The sequence below is a fragment of the Schistocerca serialis genome, chromosome 1 (genome assembly GCF_023864345.2).
Source record: "Schistocerca serialis cubense isolate TAMUIC-IGC-003099 chromosome 1, iqSchSeri2.2, whole genome shotgun sequence".
NCBI classification, from domain to species: domain Eukaryota; kingdom Metazoa; phylum Arthropoda; class Insecta; order Orthoptera; family Acrididae; genus Schistocerca; species Schistocerca serialis.
In genome coordinates, this window is record NC_064638.1 from 263588949 (window position 1) to 263615306 (window position 26358).

Here is a 26358-nt window from a genome sequence, read left to right on the forward strand (position 1 = left end):
CACACGCGCGCGCACACACACGCGCGCGCACACACACGCGCGCGCACACACACACCGGCCACTGTGATAGGACCTGTTTATGTCTTTGTGGCAAAATGGGCACCTTGCTGTCTCTCTACTTGCACTGGACCGTCATTTCTCGAAGACAATATCATTTCGACAGAAAATATCCCATTCTTCCAGTCACAACTAACACTGTCCTCGGCATATGCTAATGAAATAAGTAGCATTGAGGATCATCAAGGAGAGACTCCTTGATAGCCACACATTCAGTAAGTGGTGTGGCACCAAACAATATCCACCAGCCCATGAATTGCAGAAGTGTTTCCAACTGCATCACATTTACAAAAGGAATTCTGCCATGACATGTTGACAAGTTTATTATCCTGGACGCACTTTGTTACATGCTAAAGTCTATTTCCCACACAACTGCTGGATTCTCCACAATGTTTTATCCATCACTGCACTGAATGCTCAGAAACACCATACCATACCATACCACCATCTCCAATACTGTCAAATTAACTTCCTCCACGAGAGCAATGACATGGCTATGAATAGCCTGCTGACGATGAGGAATGGTCTAAGAAAAATCCAAATTGACTAAAAGGGATACAATGCAACTATTTGACCTTGCTCGTGTAACGTCATTTTCTGTCCCAGAAGGAATGGTGCGCTTGCGGACCCAACTCGCTGCAATGGACTGTCAGTCTGTTACCATGTAATATCAATGAAATTGTGTGAATAATTTTTCAGGTACTATGTCAAATATAAGCATTAAACTTAATTTCTCAATCGAAGGGAGATCGTTCCCCACCAGAAGTGACTGTCATTGACTTATAGCCAAAATTCTGTTGCATCTTCTGTGAGACATTAGCTGCACTTAATCACAATGTGTTTCATTAACTATGACAAAGGGGTTCATACACAACAACCTCTTGAACCAAAAGAATTTGTCTTATGGTGGGCAGGTCAATAGAAGACGGAAGATTGCACGTGTATAAAAGCAGCACTTGAAAGGTAGTTACGTGTCTGCAGGTGTGCAGTCACATTTCATCACAAATCAAGTAAACATGTTCTCATTTCCAAACATATTCTCTTCTTTGAGATTTGACAACCCTTTATACTTTTGCAATAAAACAAAGGATATATTTTTAAAAAAAGATTGAAGGTACCTATCATGGAAATTGAAGCCATCAGCCATTGGATAAGCAGTACAGCCTTAATTAGACACTGCAAGGGCCATTGAGTATTATGTGTACCTCATATTTATACTTCCCAAAATATTGCTAAATAAACCACCAATCCCTACACTCCTTTTACATCAGATACATAAGACACCAGAAATTGGAAGAGCTATAACAATATTTCTAAATCAACAGATAATAAAATCATGGGAATTATAAAATGCTTAAAGTAAAATATATTTTAACATTAAAAATGACTAGAATATATAACATACTACCTGGATTGTCGATTAGCTCAATTTCTTCATATCATAGGCATCTCTGTTTTTCAATACCACACTCTCCTTAATTTTTACATTTTAATATATTTTGGCAGATAAAATTTAACATTTCATAGAAGTAATTTCATTTATTTCTGATTTTTTTAAAGCTACATTTATTCTCGTGTTCAGCCTCAGTTTAATTGCAGCCTCAGAGAAAACAAAAACATATTACTTTTTGGCACAGCATTTTTGAAAAAGTAGTTACTACTAGAACTTATTAACACTGGTGTCAGTAGACTTATTGTATTGATGTCTCCAGAAATACTTGCAACATTATATGCAACTTTAAACTACATACTTAGAAATGATTACCTTGAACAAATGTTTGTTGTGAAACATTGAATTTCTGTAGGTCAGTGTTCTGACTTCATCCTTTAACATTTCTTCGTGTATTCCAAAATGTGCATAAGAGTCAAAATAATAATCTCTAGATGTCATGTCATCAACATGAACTTCCTTGGCACTCTTCTCATCATTTGCCATTTGTTTTAGGCTTTCTACTTTCTCAGCATTAACTTCCATGTTTTCCATGCTTGTACCCTAATTGTTGCAAAGAAAGAAAACAGTTCTAAGGAATATTTCAGTTCAACAGATCCCTCGCCAACAACATTTCTACAGCCTCTAAAATAGATAGAAAGCTTTAAATAGCGTTAATTTGGAAAAACTATAAACTACAATAAACAAAACGAAGGACAGAGGAGTGAGGGGAGGAGGTGGGAGATACAGGTAGTAGTAGTAGTAGTAGTAGTACACAAGCAGACCATCAGACAGCACACAATAATTTAATAGCATAGCAACAATCTGAGAATATTAATGCTTGTGAAGGCAGGTAATTTAATGGTATCAATGAACAACGTCAATTACTTTTTAGAAGACACACAATACAGGCAAAAGTATTTTAACAAGAAACATTAAGGGTTTAAAGAAAGAATATTAATTATTAATGTTGTATTTGCAATGAGCTCACCCAATACAAAACTTCTTAAAAAAAAAGATGGCGTAGAGAACCTATCACCATCGTTTCTACTAAAATGAATAAATCTTGTTTTGCCTGACCTGATTAAAGGAAATCACAAAAAACTAAGTATGATGGTCAGATTTAAAACCCACTACTTTCTGAATAGAAGAACACTATCTTCACGCTATCTCAGTTTTAGCCATGCAATCACTAAACCATTCTGAAGAATAAGTAGCATCACAAACTACAGGTCAACCAAAGTCTGCAGTATCACCCGCTTCCTTTCTTCGACCAGTGACATAACTGTATCGCAGTGAGTCACATCACGGAGCAGTTTACTCGAAACAGGATCATGTTTGAGTATATGCAATGACACTGTGTAGTGTGGGATGTTTATGTTTTTAAATGGTTTGAGAGCGCCGTTAATAATTCATTGGACTTCTTAAGTGCTGCCTGCAAGACCAATGTTACAATAGTTTGTGGATATTTGTCAGTGAATTAGTTGATGTTGGCTGTTACGGGCAACAGTTTTATTGTTTGCCAGAGTGTTTTTTTATGGATGGAGATTTAATTATGGCAGAATATTGTCAAGTGATCCTTCACAGAACCCAAAGAAATACTGGTCATATGTAAGCGCTATTAGTAGCACCGAAGTTAGCGTCCAGGCCCTAGCGAATGAGACACGAACAGAAATTGAGGGTAGCACAGCAAAGGCTGAAACGCTTAACTCTGTTTTCAAATGTTTCTTCACAAAGGGAAACCCAGGAAAATTGCCCCAGTTTAGTCCTTGTACCACTAAAGAGATGAACTAAATATGTATAAATGTCAGTTGTGTTGAGAAACAGCTAAAATCTTTAAAACTGAGCAAAGCTCCAGACCCCGATGGAATCTTTTCAGGTTCTATATTGAATTTGTGGCTGAGTTAGCCCTTCTTCTAATGTGCTGTAGATCCCTCGGGAGGGGGGGGGGGGGGGGGGGGGGGGGGGGGGGATCTGTGCCCAGTTCTTGAAGAGGCACAGGTCACAACCGGCTACAAGAAGGTTAGTAGAAGTAATCCACAAAACTACCATCCATTATCCTTGACACTGATTTGTTGTAGAATCTTACAAGATATTCTGAGTTCAAATATAATGAGGTATCTTGAAAAGAATGACCTCAGTGCCAACTAGCATGGATTCCGAAACACTGAACACGTGAAACACAACTCGCACTTTTCTCACAGGAGATACTGATAGCTTTGGTTCAAGGCTACCAGGTAGATGTAGTATTTCTCGATTTCCTAAAAGTCTTTGACTCGGTACTGCACCTATGCATATTGTCAAAAGTAAGATCATATGAGGTATCAAGTGAAATTTGTGACTGGATTGAGGACTTTTTGAGGGAGGACACAGCATGTTATCTTGGATGGGGAATCATCGTCAGATGTAAAAATAACTTCAGGTGTGTCTCAGGGAAGTGTGTTGTGACCCCTGCTGTTCATATTGTACGTTAATGGGCTTGCAGACTATATTAACAGTAAGCTTTGTAGGGATATGAAGCGGAATGATCACATAGGTTCAATCATGAACAAAGCAGGTGGTAGACATCAGTTCATTGGTAGAATACTGAGGAACTGCAATCAGTCTACAAAGGAAATTGCTTTACAAATCACTCCTGCAACTGGTTCTAGATTACTGCTCAAGTGTCTGGGACCCATACCAAATAGGAATAACGGGGGATATTGAACTTATACAGAGAAGAGCAGCACGAATGGCAAGAGGTTTATTTAATTCTTGAGAGAGTGGTAGAGAGATATTGAAGGAAATGAAATGGAAGACTCTAGAAGATAGACATAAACTATCCCGAGAAAGTCTATTAACAAAGTTTCAAGCACCGGCTTTAAATGATTACTCTAGGAGAATACTACAACCCTGTATATATCACTCACATAGGGATTGTGAAGATAACAGAATAATTACTACACGCACAGAGACATTAAAACATTCTTCCCTTGCTCCATATGTCAATGGAACCGGAAGGAACCTTAATAACCTGTACAATGGGACGCAACCTCCGCCAAACACGTTATAGTGATTTGCAGAGTATATATGTAGATTAAGTTTCCTCTATCATTATTAAGGATGTCTTCTTCTTCCTCTTCAGTCCAGAGGCTGGGTTGATGCAGCTCTCTATGCTATTCTACTCGGTTCAAGCTTCTTCATCTCCAAGTAACTACTGCAATCTTCATCCTTCTGAATCTGCTTAGTGTATTCATCTCCTGGTCTCCCTCTACAATTTTTACCTACAACACTCCCCTCCAATACTAAACTGGTGATGCCTTGATGCCTGAGAACATGTCCTACCTACCAATCCCTTCTTCTAGTCAAGTTGTGCCACAAATTCCTCTTCTCCCCAATTCTATTCAATACCTCCTCATTAATAATGCGATGTACCCATCTGATCTTCAGCATTCTTCTGTACACAACATTTTGAAAGCTCCTACTCTCCTTTTCTAAACTATTTATTGTCCATGTTTCACTTCTGTACATGGCTACAGTCCATACTAATACTTTCAGAAAAGACTTCCTGACACTTAAATCAATACTCAATGTTAACAAATTTCTCTTCTTCAGAAACGCTTTCCTTGCCATTGTCAGTCTACTTTTTATATCCTCTCTACTCCGACCATCATCAGTTATTTTGCTCCCCAAATAGCAAAACTCCTCTACTACTTTAAGTGATTCATTTCCTAATCTAATTCCCTCAGTATCACATGATTTAATTCAACTACATTCCATTATCCTAGTTTTGCTTTTGTTGATGTTCATCTTATACCCTCCTTTCAAGACACTGTCCATTCCGTTGAACTGCTCTTCCAAGTCCTTTGCTGTCTCTGACAGAATTACAATGCCATCGGCGAACCTCAAAGTTTTTATTTCTTCTCCATGGATTTTAATTCCTACTCCAATTTTCTGTTTCCTTTACTGCTTGCTCAACATACAGATTGAATAACGTCTGGGATAGGCTACAAACCTATCTCACTCCCTTCTCAACCACTGCTTCCCTTTCATGCCCCTCGACTCTTATAACTGCCATCTGGTTTCTGTACAAATTGTAAGTAGCCTTTTGCTCCCTGTGCTTCACTCCTGCCACCTTAAGAATTCGTATTCTAGTCAACATTGTCAAAAGCTTTCTAAGTCTACTATTGTCAAAAGCTTTCTGTAAGTCTACAAATGCCTGAAACATAGGTTTGCCTTGCCTTAATCTATCTTCTAAGGTAATTCGTAGGGTCAGTATTGCCTAACATGTTCCAACATTTCTACGGAATCCAAACTGATCTTCCTCGAGGTCGCCCTCTAGCAGTTTTTCCATTTGTCTGTAAAAAATTCGTGTTAGTATCTTGCAACCGTGACTTATTAAACTCATAGTTCCCTGTAATTTTCACACCTGTCAACACCTGCTTTCTTTGGGATTGGAATTATTATATTCTTCTTGAAGCCTGAGAGTGTTTCACCTGTATCACCCATCTTGCTCACCAGATGGTAGAATTTTATCAGGACTAGCTCTCCCAAGGCCGTCAGTAGCTCCAATGTACTGTTGTCTACTCCCGGGGCCTTGTCTCGACTTAGGTCTTTCAGTGCTCTGTCAAATTCTTCATGCAGTATCATATCTCCCATCATTGTCCTCTTCCATTTCCATAATACTGCCCTCAAGTACAGCGCCCTTGTAGAGACCTTCTATATATTCCTTCCACCTTTCTACTTTTCCTTCTTTGCTTCGAACTGTTTTTCCATCTGAGCTCTTGCTATTCATACAAGTGATTCTCTTTTCTCCAAAGGTGTCTAATTTTCCTGTAGGCAGTATCTATCTTACTCATAGTGACATATGCCTCTATATCCCTCCATCTGTCCTCTAGTCATTCCTGCTTAGCCATTTTAAACTTCCTGTCGATCTCATTTTTGAGACATTTGTGTTCCTTCCCGCTTGCTTCATTTTTATATTTTCTACTTTCATCAATTAAATTCAATATATCTTCTGTTACCTAAGAACTTCTACTAGTCCTCGTCTTTTTACCTACTTGATCCTCTGCTGCCTCCACTATTTCACCTCTCAAAGCTACCCATTCTTCTTCTACTGTATTTCTTTCCCCTTTTCTTGTCAATCAATCCCTAATGCTCTCTCTGAAACTCTGTACGTACAACCTCTGGTTCTTTCAGTTTATCCAGATTCCATCTCCTTAAATTTCCTCATTTTTGCTGTTTCTTCAGTTTTAATCTACAGTTCATAACCAATAGATTGTATCAGAGTCTACATCAGCTCCTGGAAATATCTTACAATTTAAAACCTGGTTCATAAATCTCTGTCTTACCATCACATAATCTATCTGAAACCTTCCAGTGTCTCCACGCCTCTGTCACATAGACAAGCTTCTTTCATGATTCTTAAGCCAAGTGTTAGCTACGATGAAGTTATGCTCTGTGCAACATTCTACCAGGCAGCTTCCGTTGTATTTCCTTACCCTCATTCCATGTTACTCCCCTTCCTTTTCTTATTATCGATTTCCAGTCACCCGTGACTATTAAATTTTCGTCTCCCTTCACTATCTGAATAATTTCTTTTATCTCATTATACATTTTTCAATCTCTTCGTCATCAGCCAAGCTAGTTGGCATACAAACATGTACTACTGTGGTAGGTCGGGGCTTCGTGTCTATCTCGGCTACAAAAGTGTGTTCACTATGCTGTTCACATAGTAGCTGTTTCCCCCCCCCCCCCCCCCCCCAATTATTAAACCTACTCCTGCATTATCCCTATTTGATTTTGTATTTAGAACCCTGTATTCACCTGAGCAGAAGTCTTGTTTCCCCTTTACTAATTGTCACTAAATCTAATGTTAACCTATCCATTTGCATTCTAAAATTTTATAACCTACCCACCCGATTAAGTGATCTGACACTCCACACTCCGATCCGTAGAATTCCAGTTTTCTTTCTCCTGATAACAACATCCTCCTGAGTAGTCCCCACCTGGAGATCCAAATGGGGGACTGTTTTACCTCCAGAATATTTTACCCAAGAGGACGCCATCATCATTTAACCATACAGTAGAGAAGCATGCTCTTGGAAATATTACAGCTGTAAGTACCCCCTTTCTTTCAGCTGTTCACTATACCAGCAGATCAAAGCTGTTTTAATTGGTCTTACAAGGCCAGATCAGTCAATCATCCAGACTGTTGCCCCTGCAACTACCGAAAAGGCTGCTGCCCCTCTTCAGGAACCACATGTTTGTCTGGCCTCTCAACAGATACCCATCCGTTGTGGTTGCACCCACGGTATGGCTCATACAGTTATTCAATTTGACTGTCCAGTGTGTAAATGTAACATTTGTAGAAAAGGTATGACACTGACCAATGGCACTGCATTTCAGACCGCATATGTGATGTCACCAGGGCAATGTATGACATTTTATCCAGAGGGGTTTCTGGTTTGAGATGTCTATTTTGGACAAAGGAGAAATTGTGCTGAAGACTTTGCTACTGCTAGATTACTGGATTTGTGTACCAGTTGGCTTTAGATGTTAAGTATCATTTTATTGTTTCTTTCTGTACTATACTATGTGTGTGTGTATGTGTATAGCGGAGTGTTTTGTATATCAATACTGGTGTCAACACAATTTTTTTTAGGTCACGTTGGATTCTGAATTTTGTTTGGTGTGTGTGCGTGTGTTTTAAGTGAGATGAGTGAGGGCTTACAAAACTATAAATGCACTACTTTTCACCTAGATTCTATAAATTAATTGGACTCTTTTTTGCTGAATATGCCAAAGCAACTAGCTAACATGGCAGCTGGTGAGTTATTGCTGATACTATATATAAAGAGGACGTTCCCCTGTAATCACATCAGATTGGCGTGTTTCTTTACACACCCAATATCTCCTTTGAACTATCTAATATGGACCTTGTAAACTTGAGAAATATTTCAGTTCAGCTCATCCAAGTACTTTGTAAATGACTTCTTTTACAAGGAAACTGCAGCTTCTCCATTAACTGAGTCCTGTTGTTTGCTTGTTTTTCCTATAACTGAAAACATTCCTTTATCCTACATCATATTTCAACTTGACATCCAGGTATTTGTAAGACATCTAGTTATGGGTCAGTTACCTTTTAGTCAAAGGCGCATTTATATTTTGCAAGGCGCGTAACTTAACATTATTCTACATGAAAAGCAGGATGTGAACGTCTAAGTTGATTGACTCATTACATCACGAGTCTATGCTGTGAAGGATGTAAGCGGCCTGTTAATAAATGTTATCTGTGGTTGTAACTGGTGTAAACTTTGCTATTTATTCTGAATACATCAAGGGCCCTACACAAACAGCTTCAATTGCTGAGAGTGAAACCTTAGTTCTCACAATATTTGGTTTTCGTTTCCCGAATATGGCACTTTTTTTTTATTTTTTTTTAATTTTTATTTATTTATTTATTTTTTTTTTGTGCACCTATGTGTCGTCTTTGATCTGATAGGACGTCACAGGTCACAGCTGATGGGTGGAATCTTATAATAGATGAGTTCACCATATATCACAATACAAATGTGTCAACAGATGCACAACGACAACTTTCTTTTACTGTTACAAGTTTCCCAACCAATAAGTTCATGTCTCCTACCACTCTCTTTCATATACAAGCACTGTTCTAAAAATGCTTGAATAAAACACTGCATTTAGGAGATAAACACTTCCCCTCTCAACATGTTACACAGTTTCCGTACGTTACATGTACAAAGCATACCATCTCATTTTTTAAGTTCCTCAACTATGTTAGATGATGATTCTGAATTTACCATTTGATTTTATACAATTTAAGGGCTAAAGGTAACAAATAGTACACATAGCCTACAGTCGTTGAAAGGCACACAAGTTCCCAGTCTTGTTTAACAGCATTTCAAAAACCCAATGTCTCTAATATTCAATGAGTTGTTACATTTACTTCTTCGATTACCCACCAGGACTTTGCATTAACTTCCACTTCAGTTAGTTAGCAATGACAGATTCTACTGAAAACCAGAAATGCCATTAGCCATCATCTAAGTTACACCTCAGTCCACACTACAGATCAGAGCAAGATCTATGTTGAGACAATCAGGGAGGGCACTGGACAAAGAGGTCTATTCAATACCAGCTGTCTGCTTTGACCAATATCACTGGTGTTTTTTTCGAACAAGCTACACTACAGATCAATCTTGCACCTCAAGGAGTTGTTGTCCACCCACACACACACTGAGTTTGCCATTTACTAACCTAGAGAGATTAGAGCGCGCACGGAGGCTTTCAGACAGTCGTTCTTCCCGCGAACCATACGCGACTGGAACAGGAAAGGGAGGTAATGACAGTGGCACGTAAGTGCCCTCCGCCACACACCGTTGGGTGGCTTGCGGAGTATCAATGTAGATGTAGACCTTGGGCTAAACTACCAACTGATATCTCCAAAGGCATGTATTTTTGCTTTCACATTCATTAGCTTCATAAACTCAGCCATACTATTTAAGTATCCACCAAAATGTGACATCAAAGCATCCACTAACATTATTTCCCTGGTCAAAGTCGACAAACGGTATCTAATATTCCTCTTGTCTGGGGATTTCCATTAACAAATCGAGGGTAATCTTGTGAGGTTATCAGTTTGTTGAAATAACAAATGGTCTTAGAGGAGTGTAACACTGTGGAAATTGATATCATGTCAGGACATCAACCGCCAATGATTTTTCACATCCATGCGTAAACTCCATTACAGCATATAGCAGTAATGGAAGAGCTGGTAAAATGTGCTCTTCAATGACCAGCATTCGAACACAATGTTACTGCACTGCTTGGCCTTCTGTGGCTGTTAAAGGAAACATGCGCTGACCTTACTGTAGACTAGTTCTATGGCAACCAAGGAACATGCATTGCACTGTGAATGCTTCCAGTGTGAAACATCATGATAAACTGGCCAAAGCACCCTCACTCTCAATAATATTGTGATCAACTAATACTTACTGGAGCAGTTGCATTAATACAAAATAATTATGCAAACAGAACTAAATTATTCAATTCCATTATAGATTACATAGGAAATGTGATATAGACCAGTAAAACAGACAGTAAGACTACACAGCACCCCCCCAAGCAACTGCCTAAATGATTGACTATTATTTGACACTCTGCTGAAGTCAGAACAGCACTACATAGCAAATCACACCTATGGTAAATATATTGTATCACACAGTGGTCATTTGCTCGACTCCTGATGTGGCCCAGTCTACTTGCTAATAAAAGCAACGTTCTTCATTCCTGCCATTCACACTGTTGTCTTGTGCAGTTGTTATATAATACCTGGGACTGAATGTATTGGAAACTTAATGAATCAAATCTCAAATAAAACCTTTTGCCAACTTTGTCTTGAGTGAATAGCATCAACTTAGGTTTCAGAAATAAATGTTGCTCTTTGCAATAATCACCTACTGATCTGCAATTTTCAGCACAAAACATAAAAACAATCACTGCGAAATGATGGACTATGACTGAACGTTAGATAGTATATTCTCTTCAGAGAAGCTTAAATACAAACAATCTTCACAGGTTCTATGCAAGCCTACACTACAAAAACTCCAAATTTCCACTCTATAGATACAAGCTGAAAGTTTCAGTTCAGAGACTATCCAAAACAGTTAATAAAATGTTACAGAAGGTGATGGTTAGAATCAACGCTTTTTAGAATTCCAAGTAATAATATGTAAGTTATATAGGCATGGCCTCCACGAGTGCGTGAACTTCGAAATGTAAGTCTACTACCTCCCTCCCCCGTTCCCCACACCACGAAAACCATTTGTTTCCTGTTAATTTGTGGTAAGGACGCCTTTCATTTTTGTTGCTGCATACCGACGACAATGTTTCCTGAACACACAAAATTGATTTCACTATTTGGAATTATTGTCCATCGCATGGGATAATCCAAACGACGGTACACTCTTAATGGTACATCGCAATTCATTAATCGTTTTATCATCACTGTTAAACAGTGCTTATTTTAATGTCCACAACGGATGTCCTAAGTGAACCAGAATAAATAAGTCCCTTTCTTATTATACGCTTGTTAGCGAATACATTGCTGGATTACCTCTAATGATATATTTATTCAAACTTACGTAATTATCCTTTTAACCTTGTTAGTATAAATGTTATAATAGTACTTCTTATTAACTTATTCTTCCACAAATTTCATCTCACCTAGTTACTTACTGAACTTCCAGTTTCCCGCGCACCCACGTGCACCGCTATTCGAACGCCGGACAAATCAATAATCTGCACTAGGTAATTAATGTATAAACAGATGTAAAGCAAAATATTTCTAAACCCCTCCCTATTACGGTGTCGAATCACTGCACAAATAACAGAAACACAATGAAAGTAATAGCAATTCCTCCAGCGTCGTTCTCAGTCATTACGCGTAAATGCAACCAAAGGTTTCTATCCCAATATAACATTAAACCTAAGACACTCTCCATACATTTGAACAACAAGAAGCTGGTAGTTCAAAAATTCGACTTTGTATGAGCTTCTGTTCCAAAATGCTTATCTTTTGTACTCACCAGCAATTCAACTTTATTCGCATCCAATTCGTTATTTACTATGGGCGAACTTACTAGACTAGACGCCATATTCCCTTATACAGTAACTGCATATACTGAGTTTCATGCACCAATGTATTTTTTACGCACGTTTGTTGTTGTAAGCAACTAATATGATCCTGCCGGTATTAGCACCCAAGACATGTACAGCTTTTACATGAAGTAAATTACATTCCTGCAAAAATGTACAGAATGATGGAAAACGCTTTCTTACATATCACGTGACTTTCGGCCAATCAGGATCGATTTTCAAGTGACAAGTTGTTTTTCAGTTTTCAGCTTGCAGATGGCTGGGAAGGAGGTCAAGATGTGTTGTTTATATGATTGACAATTTGTGTTTCGATGGATATAAAGTTTCAAGAGCGTTGTGAGGGTCGGTGAAGTACACAGGTGCCAAAAAATGCAGGTAATTTCAGTTTTATGTGCTTAAAAACTTAGGGAAAATCGACAAGCTATTTTAAGGTAACATCAGTAGTTTCTGCAGACAGCCACTGCATCACTAGAAAACTACTGATAATAGAAAGCCAATAACTTCAGTATACTGATTATTTAATTTGAATATTCCATTCGTGATTATAATCCTGCCATTTAACACAAACGTTTTCCAATACTGTTGTTTCAAGAATGGTACGGCTGAACAAGTGTTATGGTTCGTAGAAAATTCAGTTTCGTAGCTTTCGTCGGGAGATTGTGCTCATTTTTATTGCGAGAGTATTCTAGCCGAGAATTTACAGTAACATTTAATTTCAATATTTGGTGTTCGCTGCAGCTGCGGAATTTAAAGCTTATGGTCTTGGCCCTCGGTTGGCCACTGCCGACGCAAAAGGTAACCGAAAACATTTTGTCAAGAGAATGACATTTGATGGCCCGTATGAAGAATATTGAATAAGAAAAATTTGTATGGAATGGGAGGAAGATATTATCTTTCCCATTTGTATGGTGTGTTGCAAAAAATAAACGTTAGTTTATTTTTTATCCGCTTAAATGAGCGTTTATGTAGCAGTATTCGGCAAAAAATAGTGTTGTAACATTAGAAGACAGCATATAAACTTATTTTTTTTTTTAAAGTTGTGCTGTGTAATGCTTACACATACATTACGGCTCATAGATAAACTGATATTTGCATTTTGTTTACATACATTTCTTAAGAAATTGTCTACCTATCAGTGCATGAAAAACTTGAAAGTTTCCCATTAGTTTATTTTCTCATCAGTGGCTTAATATAAGGCCTCTTCTGTTCTAACAACCCATTTGATTATTTGTACATTTCGGTAGCACCATGTTTATGACTTTTCTTATTCTTTATTTACTTCTCACTTTAACCACATTTGGTTATGAATAGATCACTGCCTACATTGAAAGGTTCAGTCAACTTCTTTGGCAGTAAATTGGCACTTGATGTCTTTATTGTAGTTGGAAGCTTATCTTAATTTTTGTCTTAACTTGTAGAATTAGTTTCTCTTCTGTTGTTTTCATCCATTGTATAATGTTCAGTGTGTTAAAGAGACTGTACCATCATCACATCTTTGCCAACATCCAATTTTTTTAAGTGAACATAAATGTCAGGTAGGTGAGTAATACAGCGTGTTTTTACTGAACTACACATGTTTTTGTTTCTTGCTGTTGGATTCTTCCATTTTCAAGCACTATTTCGGTATGCATTTGATACCACTACACCATGCGGACAAAGGAGCCCTGTACCAGAAGAAACAGTGCTTATCCAGTTGCACAATGATTTATTCAAAAATTAACAATATAGCTTTAATAACTATTGACGAGGGATAGGTTGTAAAGGTGGAAAAGAACCATTTGACTGCTCTTCTTGGTATCAAATAAGTCTATTGAACAATTTGTTTTTGTTTGTCCAGCCTATAATTTTTCTACAGTGTTTTTACACAAAGTGCACTGTCACTGGTGGAAGCATTAGATTTATAGTCAGTTGTTTTCCAAGTATGGCAGAGTATACCGTTCTGGATTTTTCTGTCCCCCACCTTCATTGTTCTTTCGTGAGCTGTGGCTCCAACTCCAAATTTAAGAAGCACTTACAGGTCTTAGTTTTCCTCGTGGATTATTGGAACATGATAATTGAAAATATTTTACCTGGTTTCTTCAAGTTGCACATTGCATAAGATTTTGTATATATCATACCACCATACCATTTATGTGCTGGTAGAATTTTATTGTTCAGCTCAGTACATCATCTCCAGCAGTAAGCTTTGTATTTATTCATTTTAGTTTCCTTTGATGTTTATGTTTAGGGTGTTTAGGTAAAGTTACTAGAAGTATTTATTCACCATGCTTTATTATTAAATCTCTGCTCTGAATGCTTTCCAGGATACCATTATCTTTGCATCACCATCATGTGGAACTGAATAAGTTATTCAGTAGTTAACCTTTGGGAAAAATCAAAACTAATCTTAATTGATTACAGAACACTATTTCTGTATTTTATGTAATTTCCTAAAAAAGTTCTTTGCTCATTTTGCTTAGTCCACTGTTCATTTTATAAAATTAAATAATTGCGGTGTGTCCAGTCAATATGCCAATAAATTGAAATGTTATGTCATTTCTAAAAAACTTTGTATTGAGGAAACAATGCAAGTAATATCATTTATCTGCGTAGTTTCCACCAACTTCTGTGTACTTCTCAGTATCTTCATAAGCTTCCTATTTCCTGTCTGGAAGCAGCTCTATACATTGGGCACATCTGCTCTTGCACTGTCTTCACAATCCTGTTGTTCGATTAAAATTTGCATTCATGTAGGTGCTCTTGTGTTGGGCAGAATGGTGAAAATTACATGGGCCTAGGGCAAAAGTTACGGGTCGACAGAAGCGTCCGATCCAACGCGTCGGCTTTGACCCGTGACTTAAGGGTGTTGTCGTGTGTGACGTCATGACGGCGCGGAGTTTGGTTTGAGTGTGGCTGCCTCCAGTTCCATTTTATCTTATTTTATTTACTTTTCTGATCTGTTCGTTCTATCTCGTGAGATTTTTTTAAATTTAAAAACACTTATTACTTACTTTAATTATGTTTCCTCAAATTTCTGTTTTAGTTTATTATATTTATCTTTCTGATCTGTTCGTTCTATCCCATGAGATTTTTTTTTTTAAAGACAAAAAACACTAATCAGCTACTGAAGCATCTTTTTCTTCTATGGGTTGCAGGGGTTACGGCCCCTGGGGAGGTGGGTGGGTTATCATGCATGGCTGTCTTCACTTACACGTTGTAGCTACGCAAGGCGTCTAAATTTGTTTATATTTAGTTTGCCCCGCCACCCAAAACACCCCATTTCCCGCGCTTGTCCCGTTAGTGTCATTAGGCTTCTTGTGGAAAGTGTGTGTGTTTGTTTTTGTTTCCGCCATATTTGTGACGTCATGGGTCAAAGCAGACGGGTGGGATCGGACGCCTCCGTATTTCCAAAGTTACTTACATTATTGAACTCCCCCCCCCCCCCCCCCCCCCCCCCACACACACACACACACACACACACACACACACACACACACAAAATTATTTTTCAGTATGGTGTGGATGTAAACATTAAACTTTATTATTGATCTATTTGTTACCACAACCGTATATTCTGCTTTCGTGTTCATTGTCTTTGCCAACTGTCAAGTAAATTGTCACCATCCAACGTAACCTAGACATCAGGCTGCTCTATAGATCAGTCTGGCACCAGAGTCAAGGTTTCAGAGGGGAAGGATGGCGGCTCCAATACATATCTGAAGCCGGACTTAGGTTAAGACTATAAGGTGGATGCTCTAGCAACTCAAAATCAAGATTTTAAATGCACTGGATTGATTTCCCAGCTGTATGGGCATTATCCTGAAGTAAAATATCACCTCTTGAAAGATTCCTCTCCTCTGGTTTTTGATTTTGAGTTTCAAATCTTGTAGTGACTCACAATAACTGTTCAATTCACTATTAGATCTTTAGGATTGTAAAGAATCAATAGGGTACCTTTCATGTCCGGAAACACCAACTTCACTTCCAAAATGGGTTTTGAAATTTTTTGTTATATGTAATGCTTGTTTTCATCTCCTGCGCTACTGCGTACTCTGTTGTTTGTAATGATGGACCCATATCTCAGCAGTGGTTACTGTGTGACTGAGAAAGTATTCCATTCCCCATTCAGAATGCCATAAATGGGGGCTTCAACATTTCCAAATATACCTGTTTGTCAGTTGACATCTTTTGACGATTTAGAGACTCAAGGGCAATTGCAAATTCTGAACCATAACTTTTTTCAACTTGTGTGAAACTGCACCAATTTTGTCCCAATGATCACTACAAGTGATTGTTTCAACAGTAGTGTTCCTGACTGTTTTCGAAGGTGGCGTCATACCAGGACACTCTTTGCCACAGAGAAGCATTCACTTTTAAAGTGTCTTGTGCACTTATAAATGTATATTGTTCATTAAGAAAATTATCGCCATACTGCAGCTGCATTGTGCGAATAATTTGCGCATCTTTAGTCCCTTCAGAATACAGAGAATGGGTAGCTCCTCTCATTTCTTCCTTTGTACATAAGGGCAGCAGGCTGTAGTAATAAATTGCAGCTATTGTCCATACCAAAACAGCAATAACAGTGATGTTAAGGCATGTCATTGTTGAGTCAGTGCTGTTAACTTATAAATCAAAAACAATTTATGTTTACTTATTAACTTGCCTTGTACTTTATGGATGTGGCTTGATAATGCTAAGCTCAATTCAGTGCATTTTGCTCTTCAGAGTATCATATTCTGTTTAAAAAGACAAGTGTGTTGACCTTTTGGATATTTAAATTTGTTGTCTTTCGGCATTATCTTCTGAGGCAGTGCACTTATAGTAAATAAAGTATGTAATCAACAGAAGTGAACACTGTAAATACATAAAGTAGATTCATCCATTGATACGTCCCTCATGTTATATAGATCCTTCTAAGAAGGATAACCTTCAGGAATGTGGAATGAGTCAAGCTTCATAACACAAACACCATAGAAACTTAATGTATATAGCTTACTATATTAACAGTAATCTGTCATTATACTGCCTAATGTTATTCATTGTTATTCCATTTAAACTCAATTGAGTGGATTTGTTGCAAGAAGACTGCTCCCTCCTCAGTTTTAGTATATAACCATTGCTCATCTGCTATTACTATCTTAACATTTACTTGATTAACTTCTCATGGTTGGGGTTTACAGCCATGTACAATTTTGTAAATGGCATCATAGTCACTTTTTGACTGGAAAAGGTTTAAAATTTCTGTCTGAGGCTGTTATGAGGTGATTCAGCACTTGTTAAAAAGTAAAAATCATCTGACATTTATACACATTGTCATTGTCATATCTGTTTGTTGGACCTTTTAATATTTTTAACATATTTAACATGAATCACATCATTTAGTGTGATTCCTGTTAAATATGTTACCTATGGTGACAACAGCTGAGGTTGTCATGTAGACAGCGTAGACATGAAGTGCCTTAGTGTGATACATATTAACATAGGGATACAATGATGACATTTCTACAAGTCAGAAGATTCTTAGATTTTGAAATGAGCTAAAGCTCAGTTGTAGCGCTTGAAAAATGCCTCACCGCCATTGCAGTAGTGCAAATAAATCATTTTTACATTTTTTAATATCATTTACAATATAATGTTTACTTGATTATAGTGTTTTTCCCTAGAAGTTTTGTACACCTATAAATACTAATATTTATACTGTAATATTACTAACAGTTTTATAAAAAATATATCTGTTTGCCATGTAACTAACAGGTCTTCCCAATTCCTAGATGTAGACATTCAGATAATTTATAGGAAGAGTGGCTACATTAGCCATGTACGTATGTTAGGAATGTTTTTTATTTCTGATTTAATTGCTAAGGATTCCCAATTCCTTACTTGATGTTAGACATGAGTTTATTAAATATCTTGTCATCGGAGTACATAACTCCATTCTGAGCCCTGGTGAAAGAGGCAAAGTCTGCATGAAAGTTGGAATAACACATCTCTCATAGAACAATGAAGATAATAGATTTTTGTCAATATAATGTAATTGGGTAGATGTAACAACAAAAATCCAATTACATCTTTCATAGATACATTTAAGGATCTCAGAATTACTACACTAACTTCCAGAAACAACTCAGAAGTTGGATCATGTAACTTGGTGCAAGGACTCATGTCTAAGGTAAAGCAATTAATTGACGCCTACCAATTTGAAAGAAAATTAAGAGTATACCTTATTAACCACTGTTGCAAATTGTCTGATTGTCCACAGTCAAGAAGTGGAGGGGGGGGGGGGGGGTGTTAACTTCATGTTGCTACGTGAATTGGAAAGCTGTGTGACAAGTAGAAGTTAGTTACATGTTCTGTAGATCATATTCATTATAAGCATCATTAAATAGAATGTGTCAACTGGGTAAAGATAGAACACACTTAAAAAAAAAAATATTTATATTGGTACTTGCTAGTCGTGTAAAAGTTTTTTTTGCTCTGAATAAACAACTAACCTCTATCCAAGAATTCCTCTGCATTACAGAGGAGTTTTTAAAAATACACACCTGTAATCTATATTTGAAAACACTTTTGGTACCTGTCGTACATTTTATGCCATGGGTTGGCTGTCAAAGTATTATTCATCATCTCTTTTTCTATGCCAAAATTAATTTCATTAAAAGGTAGTGTAGATCATTTTTCTTTATAGTGTTGTGCTTGTAATTATCTCCGTTACTCTCACTCACATGGATTGTTGGTAGAAAATTTTTGAAGCGGATAAATATACTGTCACACTTTGGTTAATACTCCCAACAATATAAAGAGGTACCTACTAGACATACGTGAACCCTCCACATGGACATAGTTCTAATTAGGCCCACTTTCTTTTGTGCAATCAGTATTTTCTGCTTAAGTAGTTATTGCCCTATAAAATATTAACAAATGAAAATGTGCAAAATATGTTAAACTTCTGAGCTGTGTGTCCACTAAAAACTAAACTCCTTGTGAATAGGCCTCTGAATGCTAAACATTATCAGTGCAGTAGAAGCGAAACGTAACTTTTCCCAAGTCTGCTATATGGTTCTTCTACTTTTAAGATTTCAACAATGTGCACACCTAAGAACTTAGAATTTTCTATCCTGTTTATTATTTTTGTTGGTTTTCTAGAGTAATAGGATGTACATTTTTGACAGTACAAAACTAGATAAGCCAAGCTTTTTTTTATGTTTAAAGCTTGCCCATTACTTCAAAACCAGTCAGTAGCTTTGACAAGAAAGTCAGTGGCTTTTTTGTTGATGCTTCTTTACTTGGCTTCAAGACAGTGTTTGTGTCGTCTGTAAATGGGTGGTTGGGAATGGGGCATCTCCCATTGTATTGAAAGGTCTGGGGATCCCAAAGCCTACCACCTTGACCAGGCTCCTTTCATCCCGCTTTTATTTTGTTTTAATCACTTTTAAATTTGGTTTGCCCCCTTTTTGCTGCTTCGAATTTTCTGTTTTGGGTATTGCACTTCGTTGGATAGTGGGCACTCTTGACTGTTACAGATCAGGTATGGGACAGCTGCAGAACCCTGGGGACACCTACCTACTGCTATCTCCCTCATGTTGCTATTATTATTGCTGGTTCAAAGGATGTCCATTACTTTTTTAGCCTTCTTACCTTTGCTATTATGGATCTCTTGACTAGATTAGAAAATGTTGTCGGTAAACATCTTTTCTTCCAGGTGCACCACTCTTGGATTGAGGGACTGTTGACCTCTTGTAAACTGTCATCTGCAAACAGGACTAATTCTGCCTCCTGATTCAAGTGAAATGGTAGATCTTGAATGTAAAGCAAGAACATTAGTGGGCCAGTGATGAAAATATTTAGGGCCAACATTTTAATATCTGCCCATGTAGCCTATAGTAACTTTTCACATCCTGTTTCTTAAATAAGAATTAAACCAAGCATGCGCTGAACCATGCGTCTGATAAAAACTTAACTTCTCTAATTCCAAATTATGATTAACAAAATCAAGTGCTTTTAATAAGCCACATAAAACTTCAGGTGATGACACTTATTCCTTTAAAGATGTAAACTCGTGTTGGTTAAGTAACCCATTACTGCATATGTGAGCAAGAATTGTGGAGTACCTAGTACCTTCTCAAAGAGTAATAGTAACTTTCCTCCATTTTACATTTAGGTGGTACAAGCATAAAAGGTTAGTGTGTGATATTGCCTGCCCTCCGCCCTGCCCTCCTCTTTCACACCACCCCAATTCCTGATTGTGGTAACATTGATCTGTAGTGTAGCCCAAGGTCTAGATTAAATTGGAAGATGTCAGTTTGGTTGTTGTTTGCTGAGCCCAGGAATATGAATGCAAAAGAGAGGTTACGATAGCAGATTACTCTGGTACATTGCTACAAATCACTGAACCCATACATCATCTTACTCATGAATGTGAAAATCTTGTTTGACCCCAAAGGCCTCCAATACATTGTTTATTTGCATCAGTTTACAACAGGACAAATTACAGTTTAGGTCAGTTCTCTGATCTGTAAACATAGAAGCAGAAACCATTATTCTTGCCTTACGTTGTTGTTGTTGTTGTTGTTGTTGTTGTCTTCAATCCAGAGACTGGTTTGATGCTGCTCTCCATGCTACTCTATCCTGTGCAAGCTTCATCATCTCCCCGGACCTAGTACAACCTACGTCCTTCTGAAACTGTTTAGTGTATTCATCTCTTGATCTCCCTCTATGATTTTTACCCTCCGCCCTGCCCTCCACTAAATTGGTGATCCCTTGACGCCTCAGAATATGTCCTACCAACCGATCCCTTCTTCTAGTCAAGTTGTGCCACAAATTTCTCTTCTCCCCAATTCTATTCAATACCTCCTCATTAGTTTTGTGATCTAACCAGCACCACATTTCGAAAACTTCCATTCTCTTTTTGTCTGAACTATTTATTGTCCACGCTTTGCTTCCACACATGGCTACACTCCATACAAATACTTTCAGAAAACTTCCTGACGCTTAAATCTATACTCAATGTTAACAAAATTCCCTTCTTCAGAAATGCTTTCCTTGCCATTGCCAGTCTACATTTTATATCCTCTCTACTCCGACCATCATCAATTATTTTGCTCCCCAAATAGCAAAACTCATTTACTACTTTAAGCGTCTCATTTCCTAATCTAATTCCCTTAGCATCATCTTATTTAATTTGCTACATTCCATTATCCTAGTTTTGCTTTTGTTGATGTTCATCTTATATCCTCCTTTCAAGACACTGTCCATTCCATTCAACTGCTCTTCCAGGTCCTTTGCTGTATCTGACAGAATTACAATGTCATCGGCAAACCTCAGAGTTTTTATTTCTTCTCCATGGATTTTAATTTCTACTCTGAATTTTTCTTTTGTTTTCTTTACTGCTTGCTTAATATACAGATTAGATAACATCGGGGATAGGCTACAACCCTGCCTCACTCCCTTCCCAACCACTGCTTTCCCTTCATGCCCCTCGACTCTTATAACTGCCATCTGGTTTACAAATTGTAAATAGCCTTTTGCTCCCTGTATTTTACCCCTGCCACCTTCAGAATTTGAAAGAGAGTATTCCAGTCAACATTGTCAAAAGCTTGCCTTACATTATGTATTGAAAATTTAAGGCGGCCCAGTAATAATCATTTATAGTCATTAAATGTTGCACATTGTGTTTGTTCTTATCAGCCATGGAGCATATAAAAAAAAATTTGATAGCTGTGTATGTAATGCCCAAAAGCCAGTTTCATCTTGAAGATGTTCAATTGTGAGACCGTGTGCCTTTTCTGTGAGATCCATTCTTGTATGGTCTTCTTTGATGCTGCTCTTGTGGGTCTGGCATATGAATAAGTATAAATCTAGAAACAGCAGACAAAGAATGGCTTGTTTTCTTTCTAATTACTAAGGTAATAAAGTATATAAAGTGCAGCGAATTGGGGGTACTACGTGCTTTGATAAAAGTCTGAACTATAATAAACCTAATACATTTCTTAGGTTGTTTAAGACTGTGGGAGTGAAGCTTTACTGATAAGTGAGATTAAACCAATGATTCTAAAGCTGCCCCTTGTATCTACAGTTCTGTTTGCTGTGTACACCTGGCCATATCAGGCAAGACAAATTTTCTCTCATATCATAAATGTATAATTTCACAATCATTTAATGTAGAAAATTAATTTTTACACTTTTTTTCTGTGCGTGTGTGTGCCTGCGTGCACGCGCACATTCGTGTGTGCTTGCATGTGTGTGTAAATGAAACATTTCAACTTTAATCTGTTGTACTCTGTTTGAACAGGGAGACGATCCTCCATATTTGGCTGTTGGCACGGAAGTCAGTGCCAAATACAAGGGTGCTTTCTGTGAAGCCAAAGTTCGCAAGGTTGTTCGCAGTGTTAAATGCAAGGTCAGTTGTTGTTTTTTACAATATAAATCAGTTCACAGTTCCTGAAAATGTCAAATCTTTGTGAAATTCAAAATTTATACAAACATGCTTTGATGGTTTACACAGTGAAACTTTTTTAGTTCTGGTTAGCAGTTGGATTCTTTATTTACTGATTTTACCTGTTCACATATTAAGGTAGATATGCTTTTGAAGGGAATTAAGCATTCCATCTCAATTGGGTAACCATCTTTGACCCTAAGGTGTCCTGAGTGGTTTTAGACCCACGAAGTTGCAGGTTTTTTTTTTTTTTTTTAAAAAAATTTCTTGATCTCCCTTTTGTTTTGGTTGTAAAGTAGTTGTACTCCCTCTTCTTCCTGTACTGTGTGAGGCTAGAAGGGTTAGAGGTACAAAGGACGTGTTGAAAGGACGACTTCCATCTATGTAATTACAAAAAAGTCGTGTCAGATGGGAGGATCCAGAGAAAACAGATTGTGAAGCAGCCATTGTACTCAAACATGTTCTCAGCGGTGTGTTGGGCCACTAGGTGGTATACTTGCAATCCCAGCGTTGTGTCTTCAGCTGACACAGTGTAGGTGAAACTGTGTGCGCGCGCTCGCGTGCTTACTCTAGTTTGGGGTCAATGGAAGGGTCCAATTCCATGATTCCACATGTCTGCTTTGACATATGATGTAGCTGTGTGGTCTTGTATGATGTCACTGAGACATACTGTGTTAGAAATAGATAATGTTTGCATAGTACTTGTTGGAGTAAACAGTGGTAAACCCTAGTGATAGCTGTTTGTTTCTAAATTGTTTGTTAGTGATGTTAGTGTGGTATTGATATTGTGCTGCATGTTACTCGATGTTGTAGGAGTTTGTTTTTTTTCTGCCTTGGCAGTATGTAACTTCGGAGTTGTTAGCTATTGGCTTCAAATTTATTTTTGGTTTTGTAACTGTTGGTTCATTGTGTGTGTTAATGGTTTGATACTTCTTTTTATTATGTATTTGTTTGGTACTATCAGTGGATGTTACAATGAAGTTTTCAAGTCATTGGTTGCTTGCTGCTCTGGGTGACAATATGGTGAATACAATTAAAGTTCTCGACTTGGTGGAATGTGTGAACTGTCAGAGCAGTGTGTGGAAATTATGAAATTGAGCCAAGTATCTGATTTTCAGACCAGGGACAAGTGTCTGCAACAATGTTTCCTGTATGTTTGAGTAATTGTTATTTTGGTTTTTTGGTGCGTATGTGTGTGGCGGGTGGGGTGGGGTGGGGTGGGGGGGAGCAGGGGGAGGTGTGGGATGTCATTGTTTGCCTTTGAGCTAAACTGGCATACGGCCGGGAGAGCGATTTCTGACCACGTGCCCCTCCGTACCCAAATCCAGTGATGCCTGCGGACTGAGGATGACACGGTGGCCGGTTGGTACCGTTGGGCCTTCATGGCCTGTTCAAAAAGAGTTTAATTTTTTATATGGATCAAATGAGCTATTTGATTTCAGATTTTTTAGTGTTTTTTGTTTGGTTTATTCTTGAGGATTTCGTGTTTGTTTTAGAATGGTGCCATTCTTACTGTATATGTAGCTTGTCCCCACCCAAGACCCTGTAGTTTCTGGCTCATTAGTTTCATTTTATTTCTGAAATGAAATATTTCACATGGTTTATATCTTTGTTTGTGGTTGTATTAAATGACTCTAAGATTGTCGTATTGTATATACTAGGAAAAGGGGTGTCCGCCATCTTGATGATGGCATGAGGCAAAGCAGATGGGCACAATCGGGCACTTCTATATTGCCCTAACTTGTTAAGAGATTCGTCTTGAAAGGTATCAGAGTGTTAATTCTTTTTTGTGTGCCTTTTGGCAGCTCAGTGTTTCCACTATGAGGCGAGTAGTTCCTTTACTCCTAAGTTATTTACATTCTGCCAGAAATTTTTCACTGTACATGGTGGATCGAGACTCCACTAACACGTTCAGAGATGGAAGTATGGAGCAAAACAAGAGAAATATATAGTAAACATGACTAAAATACGCACATTAAGAGCTATGAGCACTTTCAGCTTCAGTACTGTGAAACAACTCTGTTATGCTGCAAGCTCTATGCTTTCCACATTTTGAAACCAAAATAATAAAGAAATGTTCACAGATATGGACTCTGAGGTGCATATCTTAAGAACAACGACCACTTGTTCATCTTCGCTACTGTGAAACAAGTCACTTCTCCTAAGCAAACTTCATAGCTCTTGATGTATACATTTTGGAGCTCATGTTGGCTAGACATTTTTTTCTTGTTCATATAATCACCTTTGAAGGTTTGGATGCTGGTTCACTCTGTATTTGTACCTTTGTACTGCAAGACATTCTACATTCTTTTTGTTTTGACAGCTGTGTTTCTGTGTTTACTGTGTCAGTGGCAGTAATTTTTTTCCACCAGGAACATTTTTCATTACAGGCAGAGTAGGCTCCTTTACACAGCTGAATTACATTTTTTCCAAATGCAGTCCTTTCACCCTTGATCTCAATGAAGGAAGAAATGAGAAAAGTATGAATGGAAATGGAAAAATGCAGTGAGAGGAAACTTTTGAATTTTGAGACATTATCTTATCTAGGAGGAGATAGCAGAAAATGAACACTTTATTGTCCACATCATTTCTACGCAGAGTTCATGCAATCACTGAATTCAAAGACACCGCCTGTAGTGAGGTATCTTGTGATGAATAGTGAAATACATCCAGGATCTGATCTGAGGAAGAGGCAAGAGGTGGAAGAAAGCACAATTTCTTTCAACATAAAATTCAAAACTAGTGAAAAACTGTGCATATTAATTACCCAACATATCAATGCTACTACTTTTCAGTTGGTAGGTATCAACTGACAAGTGACCATAAAGATACTGCGTGCAAGAAACCAAAGTATGAAAAGTAAAGATATTAACAACTGCACAGAATCTTTGGTTACAATATTAGACAGGACAATATTTGACATCATTCACATTGTGTGTGAAGCATGTTAGAGTAGTTGGTAACTTTGAGTTTAGTTAAATAGAAGTGTATTGATAACGGAGTTGAGAGTAGACAAATTATAATGTAAATAGTCACCATAATAGGTGGGACACATTTCAATATAAACATCACACGGATTCTTATTTTACAATACATCTTGACACGGGGAGACACAGTTGGTATACATTGTGATGCAGGATGGTGGTAACACAATGCCATTGTATATATACAAGGGCATAAAATTAAAGTTTGCAAAATAAGTAGTACCAAAACACACACACACACACACACACACACACACACACACACACACACACACACACACACACAAAGTATACATATTGTATGAATACAATACAAAGTAAGCATAGGCACTGTAGCAAAGGAAAAGAACTCGGAAACCATAAACTATATTAAAAAGAATAAATAAATCTCAATGCAGAGATTAATTACCACAAACTACAGTCGGACTACATGGAATATATGAACACTATATTGTAAAGGAAGTTTGGCTATACCAGTAGGAAGAAGTACATAGCAGAGAAAAAAACTATGTGGCAGAGAACTACATGCAAAACAGAACAAGGCATAAATGACATATTGCAGTACGGATTTATGATACATGGAGTGAGTATTTACCAAACGAGGTAAGGGGCAGGTTTCGTGAGCTGTAGACTAATGAATGCCACCAGTCCTCCGTCACCATACAATTTGGGCATGGTTTAGTGACCACTGTGTGGCGCGGCAGTTGAACATTGTGTGTTACGGGAACTGGCGATACAGACATAGCCGCGTGGTACGCGAGGATGGTACAAAACTCTCTAAAAAGTCCCTCAGTCATAATGTGTGCTGCACACATGGC

At 37.8% G+C, this 26358-nt stretch overlaps 2 protein-coding genes across 6 annotated transcripts in view; one reads left to right on the forward strand and one right to left on the reverse strand.

The window, feature by feature from the left end:
• LOC126467535 (protein arginine N-methyltransferase 1) overlaps positions 1-12340 on the reverse strand; it is a 30454-nt gene extending 18114 nt beyond the window's left edge. The window contains exons 1-2 of one of the 4 annotated variants that reach the window (XM_050096471.1): positions 12205-12340; positions 1823-2050 (exon numbers count right to left, since the gene is read on the reverse strand). In XM_050096471.1, coding sequence (XP_049952428.1) covers positions 1823-2041 — 219 coding nt within the window. In that variant the 5' untranslated portion in view covers positions 2042-2050; positions 12205-12340. Of the gene's footprint in view, positions 1-1822; positions 2051-11713; positions 11941-12075 lie in introns of those variants that run through there. The other 3 variants (XM_050096469.1, XM_050096473.1, XM_050096472.1) reach the window with 3 other exon arrangements.
• Positions 12341-12366: 26 nt separating this feature from the next.
• The window catches only part of LOC126467509 (AT-rich interactive domain-containing protein 4B-like), a 162078-nt gene continuing 148086 nt past the window's right edge, over positions 12367-26358 (forward strand). For both annotated transcript variants that reach the window (XM_050096468.1, XM_050096467.1), the window contains exons 1-2: positions 12367-12520; positions 22413-22520. In XM_050096468.1, the coding sequence (XP_049952425.1) occupies positions 12515-12520; positions 22413-22520 (114 nt within the window). In that variant the 5' untranslated portion in view covers positions 12367-12514. The remainder of the gene's footprint in view (positions 12521-22412; positions 22521-26358) is intronic.